Raw genomic sequence first — 20,116 nt, 5'->3', positions numbered from 1 at the left:
TCCTCCTCCTCCTCCTTCTTCTTCTTCTTCTTCTTCTTCTTCTTCTTCTTCTTCTTCTTCTTCTTCTTCTTCTTCTTCTTCTTCTTCTTTTTCTTCTTCTTCTTCTTCTTCTTCTTCTTCTTCTTCTTCTTCTTCTTCTTCTTCTTCTTCTTCTTCTCTCTCTCTCACTCCCTCCCCCCGTCTCTCTGTGTGAAAATTTCCCTCTCTTCTGATAAAGACAACAGTACTTGCATTACTTCACTTCATAACCGATTCTAGCTACAAAGATTCCATATCCACATGAGGTCACATTCACAGGTGCCAGAGGGTCAAGACACAAATCAGCCTCCAGGAGAACGGCAGGCTTGACTCTGATGGTGGCTGGAAAGCTCCCTGAGGTCAAGAGGAGGCTTGTTCTATCACATGATGAGTCTTGCTTGTGTTCCTAGGTGGAGGCACAGAAGAGGTGACGATATTGAATGTCATGCAACAATGGGAATCCAGTCTTCCTGTTGGGCCTTCCCCAACAAGAAGATTGGATCCTGGGCTCAGGGAGACGAGATAGGGCTTGGAAAGTCAGAAGAACAACTCCTCTTATAAGATTGGAGCAAAGGATGAGTTTGGGGGGAAGCTTGGAAGCTTTGGGAACAGCAGGGAATTCTCAATGAGCATAGGGGGAAAGATGGGGGAGCTGTTGAGAGTGTTGAGGAGTGGAGACAGGCCAGGAGGTAAGAGGAAAAAGATGAAGGCAGCCATAAGGGAGGGGACAAGAGCCCCAGCAAAGACAGAAAATAGCACTGGGGGAGGGGGAGGGGGGTCACGAGTTGGGAGGATTTGTGGAATGAAAGTTCCTGTGGCCCTGTGGTGGGTTCTAGACCCCCCCCCAGCAGCCCAGGAGAATGAGTAAGAAGATCTAGCCAATGAAAATGTGCCTCTTCTGCCTACCGCGACATTCAAGGAGGTGAGGATGAGCAGGCAAGGCTGATGATAAGAGCTATTGCATGAGAGAGGCTGAGAAGAGCAAAGCAGCCTCATACCTGATCCCCCCCCCCCGCAGTATACTTATCAGGTTTATTTCTGACCCCACGGCCCCCACCTGGTGGGGCTTCTTGCTGGCCGGGCTGATGTTCGTGAGCTCCACCATGCAGACATTGATCTTACACCAATATTACCACTGCATCTTTGTGATGGCCTTGAGGCTACGGACTGCTATCATAGGTGTCATCTACAGGAAGGTCAGCCAGGGTGGGATGCATACTGGGAGAGGTCAGTGCTGGGCTGCTTGGGAGAAGCTCCTGGGCTTGGTCCATCCCCTTCATCTCTTTATCTGCAGGCTCTGGTCATCACTAACTCAGTCAAACGGGAGTCCACTGTGGGAGAAATGGTCAACCTCATGTCAGTGGATGCTCAGCGCTTCATGGATGTCTCCCCCTTCATCAACCTGCTGTGGTCTGCACCGTTGCAGGTCATCCTGGCAATATACTTCCTCTGGCAGGTAGTTCCTGAACTTGAGCTCCATCCCTTCCTCTAATCACATCTATCTCTGCTTATAGATGAACTGTGTCATGCCCATAAGACCATCCCTAGGTAGGAGACCTTGGCCATTCAGTCTTCCTGTCCTAGGCTGAGATTCATTCCTCAAAAGCCAGGGACAAGGGGTACACACGTTCTGCTACTGAGCACCTCTGTCTGCACTTTGAATGTTCATTTCAAGATGAAGGGAGGTGATCTCACTAAGTTGCTTGGGCCGATCTTGAAATCACTGTGTAGCCCAGGCAGACCTCAAACAATCTAAGTAGTAGAATCCCAGGCCTGAGCCAGCACAACCAGTTTGGATATCCTTCTCCAAGGGTGCTACTGGCCATCTGTGGGCATCATCTGATAGGTGGCTGCTTCTATTGATGTGGTTGTGGCTTTCTGTCTCCTTGCCCATCATACTTCAAATCAGACAGCCTCTGCTGAGCTTTGTCTTGCCTGACCCTCCCCTTGTCTGTGCCTCCTTAGATCCTGGGCCCATCAGCTCTGGCTGGAGTGGCTGTGATAGTCTTGCTGATACCACTCAATGGAGCTGTATCTGTGAAGATGAAGACCTACCAGGTGGGTGAGGCATCTACTTTAGATGGGAATACCAGCTTTGGGGGGGGGGGTACCGAGAACCACTGTTCATCTTCTACTATCTGGGCTTCTTCACTCCCTCTACTGAATGTGGAGAGCCACAGCCCCTTGTACAAACCTTACCCCCTCAATCCCTATCACTGTAGTGACAGTCTAATTTCACAGCAGTGTGACCAAGGCTCAGAGTAACTGAGGCAGTCCAGAGACAGGTAGAGCAGTTACTCAAATGTGATCCCACTTTATGGTGATTAAGAGTTGATAACCAGGGGCTGGAGAGATGGCTCAGCAGTTAAGAGCACTGCTCTTTCTGAGGTCCTGAGTTCAATTCCTCATGGTGGCTCACAACCATCTGTAATGGGATCCAATGCCCTCTTCTGGTGTGTCTGAAGAAAGCAATGGTGTGCTCATATCCATAAAATAAATAAATAAATCTTAAAAAAAAAAAAAAAAAAAAAAAAAAAGAGTTGATAACCAGGCAGTGAATTATCCATCTGCAAATGATTACGGGTGTCGTCAGCAGCTCTCTCTACACATAGAATAAATGACAAACCACCTGAGACCACTGTCTTAGTTATTGCCCTGTTCCTGGGAAGAGACACCATGACCAAGGCAACTCTTACAAAAGAAAGCATTTAACTGGGGGCTTGCTTAGAGTTTCTGAGATGTAATCCATTATCACCATGGTAGGAAGCATGGCAGCAGGCTTGGCAGACATGGCGCTAGAAAAATAGATGAGAGCTACATTCTCATCCAAAGGGAGAGAGACCCTGGGCTTGGCATAGGCTTTTGAAACCTCAAAGCCCACCCCCAAGGGACACATTTCCTCCAACAAGGTTATGCCTCCTAATCCTTCTAATCCTTTCAAACAGTGCTACTCTCTGGTGACTAAGCATTCAAACATATTAGCCTATGGGGAAAGGGGGCTATTCTCCTTCAAACCGCCATGACCACTTTCAAGGCTCCCTTGGTTCTTGCATGTCTCCATTCCTAATCCTTATGGGATGACCACATTACAGATGTGTGTACATCTAGGTGACTACATGGACTATTCTCTCTTCCAGGTATATATTTCTCACTCTCCTTGCCTCTTTAACTCCTTCCTTTCCTTTACCCCTCACTTCCTTCAGAGAACTGCCTTCCTTCAGGGGAACCCCAAGGTTGTTCCCCTGCCCTCACCTGTTTATCCCCTACCTGCATCCTGCTCCATCCCTTTGGATCACACACCATGATTTCCAATTACGTATCTATTTTGGGAAATATTTGTCGAGCAACATATAATAGCTACTTATGATAGATGAAACAGTATGAGATGGTGTGGGCCCAGTTTGTTGTGAGATGGGGCTTCTCAAAGTAGTCCCAGCACTCACTCTGTAGACCAGGCTAGCCTTAGGTTTACAGAAATCTGTCTGCCTCTGCCATCAGACTGTCAGCTGTATGATGACAAGGTTTTCCTCTGAATTGCTCCTCATGATATCCTGCATCTGGCACATAGACACTCAGTAAACAAGAGCTGAGTGTATAAATCCATGTGGTTATGTCAAGCCTTAGATTAGGATCTGAGTGAACAGGAAAACAGTCCCTGCCCATGGGAGCCTCACAGTCTGACTGAGGGCATTGTGTAAATAGGCAGGGATGGGAATGAAAGTCAAGGGCCGGGGCTGGTGAGATGGCTGGGGCTGGTGAGATGGCTCAATGGGTAAGAGCACCCGACTGCTCTTCCAAAGGTCTGGAGTTCAAATCCCAGCAACCACATGGTGGCTCATAACCATCCTTAACAAGAACTGATGCCCTCTTCTGGAGTGTCTGAAGACAGCTACAGTGTACTTACATATAATNANNAANNAANNNTTNAAAAAAAAAAAAAAAANAAATGTTAGGTGAATATGTTTAAAAAAAAAAAAAAAAAAGAAAGTCAAGGGCCAAGAATGCTGCCTGGCAAGGTTAGTGGTGATGACACTAAACATGGAGCTGCTCTTCTGAGTCAGGGGACACATGGGGACACAGGGATGGGTTTGGGCATTGGAGGTGGGATGGGGAGGCATGTCAAGCAACATGTAATAGCTACAATAGATGGTCTGGTACAGGAGGTGGGAGCCCAGTGGATAGAAGGTCTGGGAAGGGGAGAGGGTGAGCCACTGTTCCTTTCCTCACAGGTAGAGCAAATGAAGTTCAAGGACTCCCGCATCAAGCTGATGAGTGAGATCCTGAATGGCATCAAAGTGCTGAAGCTGTATGCTTGGGAGCCCAGCTTCTTGGAGCAGGTGGAAGGGATCAGGCAGAGTGAGCTCCAGCTGCTGCGGAAGGGGGCCTACCTCCAGGCTATCTCCAACTTCATCTGGGTCTGCACCCCATTTCTGGTGAGGCTTTCCACGGGCATGGGGTTCCTGTCAGTTGGTAGGCCAGCCCAGGTCTTGGGGTTCTCCGGGGAATTCCACCATGACATTCGTTCCCGTGTTACCCAGGTGACCCTGATCACCCTCGGAGTGTACGTGTGTGTGGACGAGAACAACGTGCTGGACGCCGAGAAGGCCTTTGTGTCCCTGTCTTTGTTCAATATCTTAAAGACCCCCCTCACCATGCTGCCTCAGTTAATCAGTGGCCTGACCCAGGTACCAAGGCAAGCGGGGTGTCTTGTTGGACTTAGGATATGTGGGGCGGACAAGCAGGAATCACTTAGGATCAACGGATAATCAAGTGGGGAGAGGGCACCAGGGAAAGAGCCTTGAAGGTTAGTTACATGGGTGGTTTGGAGTCACAGGGCCTGAGTTTCTGACACAGACTCCGTTTAGCAAACAAAACCTTCTCAGGCAGTGGAAGCTACGCAAGACTTGGTTATAGGAGGGGTCCCAGAATTAGTGAGTCGGTCCTCAGGGAGCCCTGCTTAGCCCCAGAAGTTGGGGACCCACAGAGCAATGGTGAGGCTAATCCACACCCTCCTGCAGACCAGCGTGTCCCTGAAACGGATCCAGAATTTCCTGAACCAAGATGAACTTGACCCCCAGTGTGTGGAAAGAAAGACCATCTCCCCAGGTCCCAACACCCTTACTCCAGGGCGATCCTGCCCCAAGCTTTCTAAGACTCCTCCTCTGACCCCTCTCTTCCCTGAACTCTGAAGCCCCTCTGCTGATCATTTCTTCTCCTATACTCCTCCCCGAGGGCTCCTCATGCTCCTCCCTCTGTTGGTGTTCCAGGGATCCTCTCCCTTGCCCAAACTCCTCCCAGGCCTCCCTGACTTCTTCCAATGTCCTAGACTCACTGACCCCCTCCGTATCTTGGTCCTCCTAGGCTACGCCATCACCATACACAACGGCACCTTCACCTGGGCCCAGGACCTGCCGCCCACCCTGCACAGGTAGCATCATCTACTCCCACTCACTTGCCAGCTATCCAAAGCAGACAGAGGTCAGATCAAGCATAGCCCCTCCTCTCCTTGTCGCCGGCTTTGACAGGGAGCGCAAGAAGAACCTGCTCTTGCCAGGCGTCGGGGAGGGAGGAGGCCTTGGGGCTGCAGAAGGAAGGCTTGGATCAAACCCAAGCCCCACCACTGACCGCTGCTTCTTTCTCCTAGCCTAAACATTCAAATCCCAAAGGGGGCGTTGGTGGCTGTGGTGGGACCTGTGGGCTGTGGGAAGTCTTCTCTGGTGTCTGCCTTACTCGGAGAGATGGAGAAGCTGGAAGGTGTGGTGTCTGTAAAGGTGAGAGGGGGGAGGTCTCTAAAGAGTCATAAGGTCTGGCCAGCCTCAAGCAAACCCTAAAGTACCTTCTCCCTTCTCATTGGCCAGGGCTCCGTGGCCTACGTGCCCCAGCAGGCGTGGATCCAGAACTGCACACTTCAGGAAAATGTGCTATTTGGCCAACCCATGAACCCCAAGCGCTACCAACAGGCTCTGGAGACATGTGCCCTGCTAGCTGACCTAGATGTGCTTCCTGGTGGGGACCAGACAGAGATTGGAGAGAAGGTACGGGGCCAACTTCTCATCCCCGAGGGGCCAGCTCAGGAGACTGCTAGCCAGAGCCCAATCTCAGATTCCCTTACTCGCTCACGGATCCGTGTACCATCATGCCCAGTTCTGTACCAGGTACTGGGGAGACAGCGCTCTCTAGTCCAGGGAGGACAACTCATGAACAGACAGGGACCACAGAATTCCCCAAGATCATGGCAAAGGTCTTTTTATGCAGGGTAGAAGAAGGGCAGGACGCAGAGGGTCTATATGGGGAGAAACATCACTTTGGAGCTGACGCTCTCTCTCTCTCTCTCTCTTTTTTTTTTTTAAGATTTGTTTACTTATTTAATGTATATGAGTATGCTTCTTCATGCACACCAGAAGATGGCATCAGATCTCATTACAGATAGTTGTGAGCCACCATGGGGTTGCTGGGAATTGAACTCAGGACCTCTGGAAGAACAACCAGTGCTCTTAGCCTCTGAGCCATCTCTCCAGCCCCTTGAGCTGACTCTTAATATCTGAGAAAGAGGAACCCATTGTTCACTGATTCATCCACTAGGATTTTATTAAGCATCTACTATATGCTAGGGAATATATTATGTGGTAGTGAATGTACCTGGATAAAAATCTCGGCTTTTATACACCCTACATTCTAGTAGAGGAAAGAAAGTCAATAAGCAAGATAATCCAAATATATACTAGATAATCCTAAAGAGGGGGAGATTAAAGCAGTTAGGAATATAAACATATGCGCTGGGCTGTTTTGTTGGTGATGTCTCTCACTGAGACATAGAAACCTGTACAGGAGGAACAGCCCTGCATAAGACCGACCACAGAGCCCTGGCTATCTAGGGATCTGGTCTGGAGTCATCTCAGGTGGAGAGAACAGAGAGTTCAAAGCCTCAGGCAGGTGTGCGTGACTGGCATTAGCCCAAGGAAGAGACCTGCTTGGTTGGAGCAGAGTGATCCAGGGGTCAGGAGGAGAGGCGAGAGGGGAAGAGAGAGGTTGTCAGGCAGCTGGGACTTTCGGAACCCTGCAGGCCACTTGAAGACTGTAGGGTTTACCTAGAGTGGTAGAAGGGGCCTAGAAGCAGTGGGTGGTCATTTGCTGCACTTTGACCCAAGGGATCCTGCTTGTCTTGGAACTTACTCTGTAGACCAAGCTGGCCTTGAATTCTCAGAGACCTTCCTACCCTTGCCTCCCAAGTGCTGGGATAAAAGGCATACAGCACAATGCCTGGTTTAATTAGGGTCTTTAAATTGTAAAACATGGAGCCCCCTTGGAAGTTTTGAGGGGTGGGGGTGGGGTCTTTTATTACGTGGATTTGTGGGAAAGGTGTATAAACAAGCGCTTCAGCATGCGCATATGGAGTCCATTTTCTCCACTTTTGGGTACTGGGAATCCAACTCAGGTCCTCACACTCTTGGCAGCAAGCACCTTTTTCTCTGTTGCGCTCCCTTGCCATCACTTGTTTTTATTTATAAAGTATTTCCTTTCAAAGAGTTCTGCTAAAGGTCTCCTAAAATTAAGTGCACCTACCTTAACCATCATTGCCATGCCCAGTTCAGTCCCCATTGTGTACGTTCACAATGTTAGGCAATACTTGGTGACACTGGGTCATTCCAAGTGTCACTCAGACCTTGTTGCCTTGTCACTGTTTATTGGACAGCTCTCAATCCGTCCTTCCTCTCTAGACCTCTGGCAACTATCACTTTGTTTTTTTTCAGAATCTGGCTCCCTGAGACACCACTGAGAGTGCAGTTGCGTTGTATTTGCCTTTCTGTGTCCGGTTCATGCCAATTGATATAATGATCTCAGAGTTCACCCCTGCTGTAGTATGTGCCAGTGTTTCTTTCCTTCTAGGGCTAAATAATATTCCAGTCTATGGGTAGACCACCTGTGGTTTGCCCATGCATCTGTCATGAACACTGGCATTGGGCAAGGAAGCCAACTGGGCAGGGTGCTGACTGGGCTCTTCTGCCCCAGAGGAGTCTAAGAGCCAACACCAGTTCCTCTGAGGGTTACAGCTTTGTATAGGCTACAAATTTGTGGAGACCGAGTGCCCTGTGAAATACAGATACAGGAGTGCACCTTGCTGAATGATAAGTAAGCTCTGTCTCCCATGGGCCTGTCTGGCCCCTTCTATCTACCACCACTGATCACCCACCTTCTCTTCCTTTTAGGGCATCAATCTATCTGGAGGCCAGCGCCAACGGGTGAGCTTGGCCCGAGCTGTTTATAGTGATGCCAACGTTTTTTTGCTGGATGATCCACTCTCAGCTGTGGACTCTCATGTGGCTAAGCATATCTTCGACCAAGTGATTGGACCAGAAGGTGTGCTGGCAGGCAAGGTGAGGACACAGGAAGCTAGAAACAAGAGTGGGATCTGGTCCTGGGGGAGAACAGACAGAAGGTTAAATTTAGGGGCTGGGGAAGACCTGGAAATGTAGGAACCTGAGAAGCAGGGTATGATCAGGGGAATCCCATAGGGACACACACCCCAGAGATGCTGAGTAGGCTCTGGCTGAGGTGGGGGTTAAACTGTGGATGTGCCTGGCTTATGACTCCTCATGCTTACCCCATGGCTCTGTGGCAATGCTTGGGGTATGCCCAAGGATGCTGGAGCTCAGAGCCTGCTGCCTTCTCCACAGACTCGGGTGCTGGTAACTCACGGCATCAGCTTCCTGCCCCAGACGGACTTTATCATTGTGCTTGCTGGTGGACAGGTGTCTGAGATGGGTCACTACTCGGCCCTCCTGCAGCATGATGGCTCCTTTGCCAATTTCCTCCGAAACTACGCACCAGATGAAGGCCAGGAGGACCATGAAGGTGGCCAAAAATTAGTACCCACCATCCCTGACCTTCCCAACCCCCATCCTCTCCCATCATCTCCATCATCTACCTCATCTGGGGTTTCCAAGAACCCCTGGACTGTCCTAGTGTGGTACTTGGGACCTTGTCCTGGGAAACCGGAGCCACATGTGTGATGGGTGAACGGGACACTCTCAGATCTTACCTTCTGCCCTCCAACTGAAGGGTACATTAGCAGCACGGGCCTCAAAGTCTATTTTCCCACATGTTAAAAGGACACATGAGCTCAGACTCAGAATATATACTGAAGCTGTCTTATGGTTGAATTATGTTGTAAGTGTATAAATACTTGGCAAAAATCACTCATTTATCAACAAGAGTTGTTAAATAATTACTATGAGCCAGGCGTGGTGGCACATGCCTTTAATCCCAGCACTCAGGAGGCAGAGGCAGGTGGATTTCTGAGTTCGAGGCCAGCCTGGTCTACAAAGTGAGTTCCAGGACAGCCAGGGCTATACAGAGAAACCCTGTCTCAAAAAACAAAAACTAATAATAATAATAATAATAATAATAATAATAATTACTATGACCTGGACCTATTTAGCTAATAGACTAACAAAAAGCCTCTCTCATCACGAAGCCCCAGGGCAGTGTCTGAGCTCCCCAAAGGCTCTGCTCCCCTCTGGATTGCCTAGGTAGCATGCCCTACCTCCACCCTCTGAGCCAGCTCTCAGACCTTCTCTTGGTCCCTGACTAATGCTGTATATACAGCCAACCTGCATGAGCAGTCCCCAAGTGCCCTGCCCTTCAGTAAACCAAGGATGGACACACACACACACACACACACACACACATCCTTTCCTTAATCCTGTGACTGGTGGTGCCTGTGAGCTATCTATCAGTGATTATTACTCTTTGACTATGTCTGCCTGAGGTCCTGCTGCCATCAAGAGAGTAGGATTTAAGGTCAGCCAGACTCTCTTCAGAGCCTAAGTTTTCAGGCTATTGAGCCCCCTTCTCTATGGTCGGCAAAGGAAAGGGTTTTTTTTTTTTGTTTGTGTTTTTGTTTTTAGTTATTGTTGTATTGTTTTGTTTGCGTTGCCTAAACCCATTTCCTTCTGGCTAGTCTTTCAAACCCTCTCCTGCTCCCTGCTTGTCCATCCAGATCTCCCACCAGCACGGAGAATAGGCTCTGGAGGGCTGCCCAAAGGAGCAGATAACCTCTGGGCTTTTCCTTTCCTGCCGCAGCCTTGCAAAATGCAAATGAGGAGGTACACCTGCTTGAAGACACACTCAGCACCCACACAGACCTGACGGACAATGAGCCCGCCATCTACGAGGTCCGCAAGCAGTTCATGAGGTAGATTCCCAAGAGTTCTCAAGTCCCCAGCAGGCAACATCAGGGCCCCCAAGCACCATCAGGGAGCCCACAAGTGGACATTTCTCTCCCTATTACACATGTCCTGGGAGGGTGTCCGTAGTCTCCTGCCTGGGTCTGACCGGTTGCCTCCACAGAGAGATGAGCTCCTTGTCTTCTGAAGGGGAGGGCCAGAACTGGACTGTGCCCAAGAGACACACGAATTCATTGGAGAAGGAGGTGCCGGTGGCAAAGACCAAGGAGACTGGTGCATTAATCAAAGAGGAGACAGCAGAGACAGGCAATGTAAGCAGGGTGGACACGGCCTGGGGAAGATGATTAGGTTCCCCGGGCTTATGAAGATGGCATGGCCCCTCCTTACAGGTGAAGATGAGCGTGTACTGGGATTATGCCAAGTCTATGGGGCTCTGTACCACGCTATTTATCTGCCTCCTGTATGGTGGCCAAAACGCAGCTGCTATCGGAGCCAATGTGTGGCTCAGTGCCTGGAGCAATGATGCAGAGGAACACGGTCAACAGAACAACACCTCCGTAAGACTCGGTGTCTACGCCACCCTAGGGATACTGCAAGGTGAACACATTGGGGTGCTCCTCTCTTCTGCCCACTCCCCAAGCCACAGAATCATACCCCTGTCTCAGAACCTCCATAACTCCACCGGGCCATCCCCTGTCTCCTTCTTCCCATCTGTCCCAGCTTCCTCCCCTGGGGTGAGTGACTCGCTCTCTGTCTCTCCCAATCAGGGCTCCTGGTCATGCTGTCAGCCTTCACCATGGTGGTCGGCGCAATCCAGGCTGCCCGCCTGCTGCACGAAGCTCTGCTGCACAACAAGATCCGTTCCCCTCAGTCCTTCTTTGACACCACGCCCTCGGGCCGCATCCTCAACCGTTTCTCCAAGGACATATATGTCATCGACGAGGTTCTGGCCCCCACCATCCTCATGCTGTTCAATTCCTTCTTCACGTCCATCTCCACCATCGTAGTCATCGTGGCCAGCACGCCGCTCTTCATGGTGGTTGTCCTGCCCCTGGCTGTGCTCTATGGCTTTGTGCAGGTGTCAGCATGGATGGGCACAGGGCACTGGAGCCAGGGAGGCAGGGAGTGTGGTGGTGTTGGGGGATGGGAGTGTCGGCGGAGCCTCTGGTGTGGGTCGGGTACTTTTGTAGGCTGGGTTATCCCTGGATTGGATCAGGGACTGTAGTCAGTCCTTAAAATTCACTTATCTAGTTTGAAAAATAGACTCTTAGCATCTACTTCATAGGGATAATGTGAGGATGAAAGGTGTGTTCAAAAACTGGCAGCCCTGGGGCTTTTTTCGATTGGCTGTGCCTTATTTTATTGATGTGTGGGATGTGTGTGTGGAGGGGATGTGTATGCACATTCATATCTGTGTGTATGCACAAGTGTGTGTGTATGCACAAGTGTGTGTGTATGCACAAGTGTGTGTGTATTTGTGGAGGCCAGAGATCAATGTCAGGTGTCTTCCTCACGTCCCACCTTATTTTCTGGGACAGAGTTCCATCTATCCAGCTAGGCTGAGTGCCCAATGAGCTTCAAGGATCTGCCTGTCCCAGCCTCCCCGGGGCTGGGGTTACAGTGTGCACTGCCATGCCTGGATTTTTTATTGTGGGTGCTGGGGAATTCTTAATTTAGGTTTCTATGCTTGTGTGACATACACTCTACCGAGTGAGCTTCTTCTCGGTCTCCTATATTGGTATTATTTGAGTTAATCACCATAAATGGTTTGGGAGACCCTACCCTTTGGATGCATACTACTAACATGTATATGTGTCGCCTGAGTTGCTCAGAGACAGCTTGTGCTCGCTGGGGTCTTTCTCTTGAGGAGGTGATCTGTTCCTACAAGGAGCTGGAAGATAAAGTCCCACCATGGTTTTGTGGGATTAAGCCTTCAACAACTAGTTTGGGTAAAAGGGACATTTTCAGGGAAAAAAAAAATACAAAATTTTCTTTGCAAAGTAATTTGAATATGATCACATTTTCTGGGATCTTTAAGTAGAACAAGACATCTCACTGCCTCGAAGGTTAAACAAGATGGTACCATGGACTGTAAAAGATGAGGAGGCAGGAGGGCATAGGGAATCAGAGAGCTTCATGGAAGAGGTGGCCTGGCTGACAGACTGAGCAAAGTTGATCAGAGGGGAAGTGCATAATGTATGTCTGGAATCTGTTCTCCAAGGGAGCATAGGAAAAGAGAGCAAGGCTTGTGGGAAGAGCAGGGCCAGAAGGAGGAAGCACAGAACATTGTTTGGAGGACATGCAGGGCTGAGTTGGGCTGGAAGACATCCCTGACTGGAGTTCTCTTCCCATCCCTGGCCAGCGCTTCTATGTGGCCACATCACGGCAGCTCAAGCGGCTGGAATCCATCAGCCGCTCGCCCATCTTCTCCCACTTCTCGGAGACGGTCATGGGCACCAGTGTCATTCGGGCCTACGGCCGAATCCAAGACTTCAAGGATCTCAGTGATACTAAGGTGGATAACAACCAGAAGAGCAGCTACCCCTACATCGCCTCCAACCGGTCAGGAGCCTCCCTTTCCTCTACAGGTGCCCACGGGCGCTCTTTGGTTCTGGGTGGGCTCTGGCACTCCCCGTCCTTGTTCATTTCCTCCCTATTGGTCCCTACAGATGGCTGGGTGTCCACGTGGAGTTCGTGGGGAACTGCGTGGTGCTCTTTGCCGCACTGTTTGCAGTGATTGGGAGAAACAGCTTGAATCCAGGGCTTGTGGGTCTTTCTGTGTCCTATGCCTTACAGGTAAGGCAGGGCCTTGAACTCTAGGCAGGGCTACCAGTGAGGCAGAGGCTCATCAGCATTGGCTGAGTATCTTCCTCTGCTCTACAGGGGGATCAGCCCAGCTGGCTTCTCAAAGGCCTGGATCTCTCAGCCAGGCACTGCCAGCAAAGGAGTGTGAAACAGGCTGGGGAGGTCTTCCTGGCAGGAAGAAGAAAGGGTGGCGAGAGGCAGGGAGATGTAGTTCATTGGTAGAACATTTGCCTAGCATATGCAAGGCCCTAGGTTCAAACCCAAGTACAAGAAGGAAGGAAGGAAAGAAGGGAGGGAGGGGAGAAGGGAGGAAAGAGGCAGGGAGGCAGGGAGGGAGGGTACTCAGACCTTTAAGGAATTTTCCTGTCTGAAATCTTGAAGAAATGATCTTGGAGCATGGTCCAAATAGAACTGTCATGTCTGGACAAGATGTGGGTCAACCTGACTGAGGTATGGACAGAAGATGTGTGTGGCCAGAGTACATGATGTGGTGTATGCCTTCAGGGAAGCTACAGCCAGCTCTTTGTGTCCTTGCCCTCTTCGCTGAAGAATCAACCAACTGCAGATAGAACCCACCCCTGCCCCCCCAGAAAGGCTTGGAATGATGGTGCATGCCTGGAATCCTGGCACTTGAGAAGAAGCCGAGGCAGGAGGATTACTGTGAATTCAGTGCCAATCTGGCCCACAGAATGAGACCCTTCTCAAAACAAAACAAAATTCCCTCCCAAAACAATCTGAAAAAAAATTCTAGAAACTTCTAAAAAAAAAAAACAACAACAACAACAAAAAAAAAAAACCACAAAAACAGAATACAAACAAAAACCAAGATGACTTCAATGTGCCTCTGAACACATGCAAAGGAGGTGACAGGAAGGTGTTGTGTTAGGCACCTTAAGAAAGCATTTACAGCATCAGGAGGTTGTGAGCGGCTTTCATGTGAATCATAAGCAATTTTATGTGAAGTCTGAGACATACATGGATTTAGGTATATTCCAGGGTCCCAGAAAAAATACCCGGTGGATATGGAGGAATAAGGGATGTCTGTAAGCAGATCAGATGACCAGAGCCTGGAATTGGAGGTCACCCTGACACCAGCCTGTATGGTCAAAGAGTTATACAACCTGCAAATGGGATTTTTGTCAAGCAAATCACATCGTTGAGGTCTCAGGTGGCTCGGATCTAAACGCATTGGTAAACAGAACCAAAGCTGACAGGCCCTTCTGCTCAAACCTTACTGTGCATGTGACTCATCTGGAGATCTTGTTAAAATGTTCATTCTCATTCAAGAGGTTCAGTTCTGAGTCCCAGCTTGGATTCCGCATTTCTGTCAAGGTTTCTTGGTAACACAGGACAGTCCTTGGACTGGCCGCACTGACATATTCTGGGAGCATGTTCGGAATGAAGATTCTCAGAGCTACCGACTCACACACTGCGTTTTGACAGGATGCTCGGAGACGACTAATACATATTAACATTTGAGAAGCACCGAGAGAGACTGTCCTCCACCAAGTCTGCATTGTCACCGCCTGAGGCACAGTTGTGATTAGACGCTTAGTCAGCATACACCTGTAGGTCTTAGATGGAATGGGATTCCGCTGATTAAGAAATAAAGTCATGGGCTGGTGAGATGGCTCAGTGGGTAAGAGCACCCGACTACTCTTCCAAAGGTGCAGAGTTCAAATCCCAGCAACCACATGGTGGCTCACAACCATCCTTAACAAGATCTGACTCCCTCTTCTGGAGTGTCTGAACACAGCTACAGTGTACTTACATATAATAAATAAATAAAACTTTAAAAAAAAAAAAAAAAAAAAATTTAAAAAAAAAAAAAAAAGAAATAAAGTCATGAGCAGGGTATGGTGGTGCACACCTTTAGTCCCAGCACTCGGAAGGCAGAGGCAGGCACGGTGTTGATTTTGAGGCCAGCCTGATCTACAGAGTAAATTCCAGGATAGCCAGGGCTACACAGAGAAACCCTGTCTCAAACAATCAAAAACAGAGGGAAAAATGAAAGGGAAGAAAAAGAGAAAAAAAACAGTGCTGGGCTCCTCCCATAACACGGTTCTTCTGTTCAGGTGACCGTGGCTTTGAATTGGATGATACGAATGATATCCGACTTGGAGTCTAATATCATAGCCGTGGAGAGAGTCAAGGAGTACTCTAAGACGGAGACTGAGGTGAGTTCCAAGAGGAGTTCTGCAGCAGAGTACCTGGGTGGCCCGAGGAAGGACGCTTGGTGACCTGTGATCACTGTATTTCAAGGCTAACTGATTAAGGGGCATGCATTCATCCATCATCCATCCATCCATCCATCCATCCATCTCGAAGAGTATCAGGCTGTGGTTGATGTTAGGTGTAGAGGACTCAGAATTGAGCAAGAGATTCTGAAAGCCAGGGGTAGGCACAAGGCGTATAGATGCAAGGCTCTGGGGCTGCACACAGGGCAGCTAGGGGAGGTGGTTCAGCTGCGATATCTCAAAGTAAGTGACCATCAGAGGATGTGCAAGTTTTGACAGATGAGGCAAAGTAGGGGTGGGGCTGGGAAAGAGGAGTCTTCCAGCCAAAGAGGCCGGCCAAAGGAACAGAGAGGCAGGGTAGTGATCCCTTTTCTAGGGAAAAAGAATGGATTCTTCTCCAAAGAGGTCATAGTTCAGAGGTCATAGTTCAGACCCCTTCATGCCCAGAAGCTACACCATCACTAAGCTCTTAGTGTCAAGCGGTCCAATTTTTGACCTCCGATTGTGCGGTCCACGCTCCGTCGCAGCAGTCTGCCCTGTATGAGACTCCAGTGATCTGATCTCCCTTTGTTTCCCATCAGCTCCATCCTTTTCACCTCCAGTGGGCTAGATTGTATCTAGGCTCCACCAGAGGGTGCTTTCAACCCATCCCACCCTCGCTACAGAACCCCACCTCACCTTAGCCCACCAGTCCACATCATACCGGCACCAGGGCAGCTAACATGTAGCTGGTGAACAAAATCACTATTGTTCCTTCAAGTTCCTAACCACCCACTCCCGCTGGTATCCCTGCTTCACATCTCAAGAAGTATGCGCTCCTATTTTCTTTCTTTCTTTTTTTTTTTTTTTTTAAGATTTATTTTATGTATATGAGTGCGCTGTCGCTGTCTTCAGACACACCAGAAGAGGGCATCAGATCCCATTATAGATGGTTGGCTGGGGATTGAACTAGAGTAGTCTCTTTCTTTTTTTTTTTTTTTTTTTTTTTTTTTTTGGTTTTTCAAGACAGGGTTTCTCTGTGTAGCCTTGGCTGTCCTGGAACTCACTCTGTAGACCAGGCTGGCCTCGAACTCAGAAATCCGCCTGCCTCTGCCTCCCAAGTGCTGGGATTAAAGGCGTGCGCCACCACGCCCGGCTTAGAGTAGTCTCTTAACCAGTACTCTTAACCAGTGAGCCATCTCTCCAACCCCATGAATTCATTTATAGCTGCGAGCTACACATGCTCTACCCGCTTCTTATCCTAGCACTTGCCCGCCGCAGCCTGCTTTCTAGGGAAACAACTCACTCGTATCCTACCTGCCTCCAGTCTAAGAGACCTTGGCTCTCTTTCAAGAACCCTTATTCTGATTCAGCACCAGCTATATCCAGATGAAACCACACACACTCCTCCGCTTGGGGATCTTCTGTAATCCAGGACCTGGGTCTGTTGGTAGACTTTTACTGACATCCGCCCACCCCCATTTATAACCAGGCCTCCATGGTGGCTTTACCTTCCCCCAGCATACACCTGATTCCTGAAATATCCATGTCTCTCTGCCCTGTGTATGCACACAACGAGTTGCTTTATTCCAAATGCGGCTGTTCTCAGTCCTGATGTCCATTTCTGCCTTTGGCATCTCCTGGAGAGCGCTATCTGCATTATCTGCTGTTGTTGGTTCTGCTGCTCCCTGCTCTCTGCTCCCTCCCCCTTTCTCCCCTCCCCCTCCTTTCTCCTCCCTCCCCCTTCCCCACTCTCCCTTCTTTCTTCCCCCCCTTTCTTCCTACTCCCTTCTCACCCCTTCCCCTTCCCCTCCCACTATCTCCTCCCTCTTCTTTTCCTCTTTTTCTTCTTTCCCAGTGTTGGCACAGGAACCCAGGACCTCACAGATGCTAGACCAGCATTCTGCCACTGAGCTACATCCCTAGACCTTGGTTTTTTTGGAGACAGTCTTGCTATTTAGTGCAAAGTCACAATCCTACTCTTGTTTCCTGGGGATTGTCATTCCAGGTGTGTGCCACCGTGCCGAGATCCCTCTGTAGCTTTCATTGCCTACTGTCTGGCTTCCCTATCCGGAAGTGAGGTTGGCTTCATGGGTGTGCAACCTGAGCTGCACTCACACAGGTTTCCATTCTTGGAAGCTCCCCCCCCACACACACACACACAGAGAGAGCCCTGGGTTCTATCCCTAACGCTAAATAACCCTGGTGTGTTGCCTCGAGGCTATCATCCCAGCACTTGGGAGGTAACACAGTACCTGTCCCTGTCTTGCAGAACCCAAACAGCGGAAGCTATTCCTGTTAGTCATGTGTGCGCCCCCTCCAGATAGCCACCTGTCACGTTCCCTCAGCTCCTTCAGGTTACCTCTACAATGCCTTGAGTAATGCATAGAACAGCAACCTCAAATTCTGCTGGGCCCAAGAGCTCACTTGTTTCACTATAGACTTGCTTATGTATAGATCATATATGCTCCTGAGCAGGCTGGATCGAAAGCCTTCCTGAGCAAGAGTGCTGCCTCACTGGTGACACTTAGGAATAAAGAATAAATAAGTATGACAAAAGGAGGGGCTGGTGCAGGCAGGGAGAGACTCCCCCCCCCCCAGACCGGAAGGACAGGACTGCCGGATTTTGGAGAAGCTCTTGGGAGAGCGACATCAAAGGGTGTGGCCCAGTGGTAACATGCTTGCCTGGCACGTGGAGACCCTGAGTTTCTTCTATGAAAAAAAGTCAAAGGATATAATGATTCCTTGAACCACGGGGTGCCAGGTCTCCCCTCAAGGGACCATGGTGGGCGAGGATTGAATGTGTCCTAAAAGAGGTGAGGATGAACAGTACGGGAGGGCTTGGATGCTATCACCGGGATGAGAACAGGAGATCCCAATTGTCTCCCGCTAGGCCCCCTGGGTGGTGGAGAGCAACCGTGCCCCAGAAGGCTGGCCCACACGAGGGATGGTGGAGTTCCGGAACTATTCAGTGCGGTACCGGCCGGGCCTCGAGTTGGTGCTTAAGAACCTGACTGTGCATGTACAGGGTGGGGAGAAGGTACTTGTGCTTGGGGACATTGCCACAGCCCTTGTTGGGAGGACCGGGATATCTATTGGCTGCTGATGGAAACCTGGAGGTGCCCCTGACAGTCCTTCCCATGCCCCACAGGTAGGCATTGTGGGCCGCACTGGGGCTGGCAAATCTTCCATGACTCTTTGCCTGTTCCGAATCCTGGAGGCCGCAGAGGGTGAGATCTTCATTGATGGGCTCAATGTGGCACACATTGGCCTCCATGACCTGCGCTCTCAGCTCACCATCATCCCTCAGGTAGAAACCTGCTGAGCCCGGTGTATCCCTGTGTCGTCCGTGGTGTTGTGTCCCTGTCTGTCGATCTCGCCCCCACGTGCCCCCCCACACCAACTCCCTCTGTCCTGTCCTCAGTCATGCCCCCCCCCCAAAAAAAAAAAACTTCAGGAACTTAAGAACTCCGCCTTGGGACCTGGTTGGGAGATGCCTCCGCAGCAGGGAGCACAATAAACACAAGAGCCCCCAGGCATAAATCTGGAAGGGCAGAAACCTTGGCCAGTCAGGATTGAGGTTGGGTTCTTGGGCTAGCAACTGAGGAGGACCACAGGCTCCTCCAAGCACAGCAATGCTGAGGTGTCCTGTCTTCCTCTCCCAGTTGCACGGTCCCAAATAGTAGAGCCTTTTCTGGCTCCTTAGTGTGGGGGTTTTTGTTTTTTTGTTTTTTGTTTTGTTTTGTTTTGTTTTATGCTGACAAGACACTTCAGACAGACTAGTGGCACTGGTTCCTGCTTCAGCAGGGGACTTAGCAACTGGCCAAGCTGAGGTTTATCATGCCCCCACAGACAGTTTTTTTTTTTTATCGCCCTGGTAAAGTCGTCCTTCTGGAGAACCGAAGACAGAGCAGAGAGTGGCTCTTCAGTTGTTTGTCTTCTTTACGTTCCTGGAACACCTTAGAGGTTCTAAGCTACGTCTCTCTCTGATCTTCTTATGTCTCCAGGACCCCATCCTGTTCTCGGGCACCCTGCGTATGAACCTCGATCCCTTTGGCCGTTACTCGGAGGAGGACATCTGGAGGGCCCTGGAGCTATCCCACCTGCACACATTTGTGAGCAGCCAGCCAGCAGGCCTGGATTTCCAGTGTGCTGAGGGCGGGGATAATCTCAGGTATGCATGGGAGTGGACATGTCACACATGCTGCTCCACACTAAGGAGACCCTGTGGGTGCTGGAGAAAAACCATATGACCACTGATCCACAGGACATACATCTCAGCCAAACTTGCACAGGGGTGTTGTTGCTTTGTAGGAAACATATTCCCAGCCGCCACGGGATGCCTGCCCAAAGGCTCTACACACAAGCCTCACTTCATAGTTTAAGAAACAAACTCAGAGAGACCAGGGGATTAGCCAAAGTTGCACAGCTGAGAGAAGGCATGCCTGGGATTTGAACCAGCTCTGGCTCTCATCTAATTCGACCCCAGGGATATTCAGACAAAACAAATCCCACCCTTGCTGGAATCTTCTGGGCTCCAGGGTCCTGTGCCTGTGGAGTGAGAGGAAGGCCGTGCTGCTCGAGAACGATAAAGCTATCTGCCAGGATGGAGATGGCCAGCTCAGGAATGTACAAAGTGGGCGCCCTCTGCATTTCCTGGGATCCTCTACCCCCACCCTCAGGTCCCATGGCCCAAGCCCCAGGGCTGTATGTTCCGGGAATCAGTAGTCTGTTCTTACGGAGTCTACAGCCTCGAGATACCTAGGTTTTCTTTTGTATTTTGTTTGAGTTTCTTCATTTCTGGTGCTAGACTTACAACTCCTAGGCAAGCTCCTTACTGCTAAGCCACATTTCTAGCTCTTTTTTTTTTTTTTTTTTTTTTTTAGATTT

General features: G+C 49.9%; 1 protein-coding gene across 1 annotated transcript in view; it reads left to right on the top strand.

The window, feature by feature from the left end:
- The window catches only part of Abcc3 (ATP binding cassette subfamily C member 3), a 50,651-nt gene that overhangs the window by 23,496 nt on the left and 7,039 nt on the right, over positions 1-20,116 (top strand). The window contains exons 9-29 of the mRNA XM_021212249.2: positions 1,037-1,214; positions 1,313-1,474; positions 1,984-2,076; positions 4,248-4,451; positions 4,557-4,703; positions 5,037-5,124; positions 5,380-5,446; positions 5,663-5,789; positions 5,877-6,053; positions 8,226-8,393; positions 8,694-8,871; positions 10,102-10,213; positions 10,369-10,516; positions 10,595-10,802; positions 10,973-11,283; positions 12,568-12,767; positions 12,875-13,001; positions 15,086-15,187; positions 18,120-18,266; positions 18,378-18,536; positions 19,234-19,400. Of these exons, the coding sequence (XP_021067908.1) occupies positions 1,037-1,214; positions 1,313-1,474; positions 1,984-2,076; positions 4,248-4,451; positions 4,557-4,703; positions 5,037-5,124; positions 5,380-5,446; positions 5,663-5,789; positions 5,877-6,053; positions 8,226-8,393; positions 8,694-8,871; positions 10,102-10,213; positions 10,369-10,516; positions 10,595-10,802; positions 10,973-11,283; positions 12,568-12,767; positions 12,875-13,001; positions 15,086-15,187; positions 18,120-18,266; positions 18,378-18,536; positions 19,234-19,400 (3,270 nt within the window). The remainder of the gene's footprint in view (positions 1-1,036; positions 1,215-1,312; positions 1,475-1,983; positions 2,077-4,247; positions 4,452-4,556; positions 4,704-5,036; positions 5,125-5,379; positions 5,447-5,662; positions 5,790-5,876; positions 6,054-8,225; positions 8,394-8,693; positions 8,872-10,101; positions 10,214-10,368; positions 10,517-10,594; positions 10,803-10,972; positions 11,284-12,567; positions 12,768-12,874; positions 13,002-15,085; positions 15,188-18,119; positions 18,267-18,377; positions 18,537-19,233; positions 19,401-20,116) is intronic.

The sequence above is a fragment of the Mus pahari genome, chromosome 14 (assembly GCF_900095145.1).
Source record: "Mus pahari chromosome 14, PAHARI_EIJ_v1.1, whole genome shotgun sequence".
NCBI classification, from domain to species: domain Eukaryota; kingdom Metazoa; phylum Chordata; class Mammalia; order Rodentia; family Muridae; genus Mus; species Mus pahari.
This window is presented reverse-complemented; position numbering and strand designations above follow the sequence as displayed.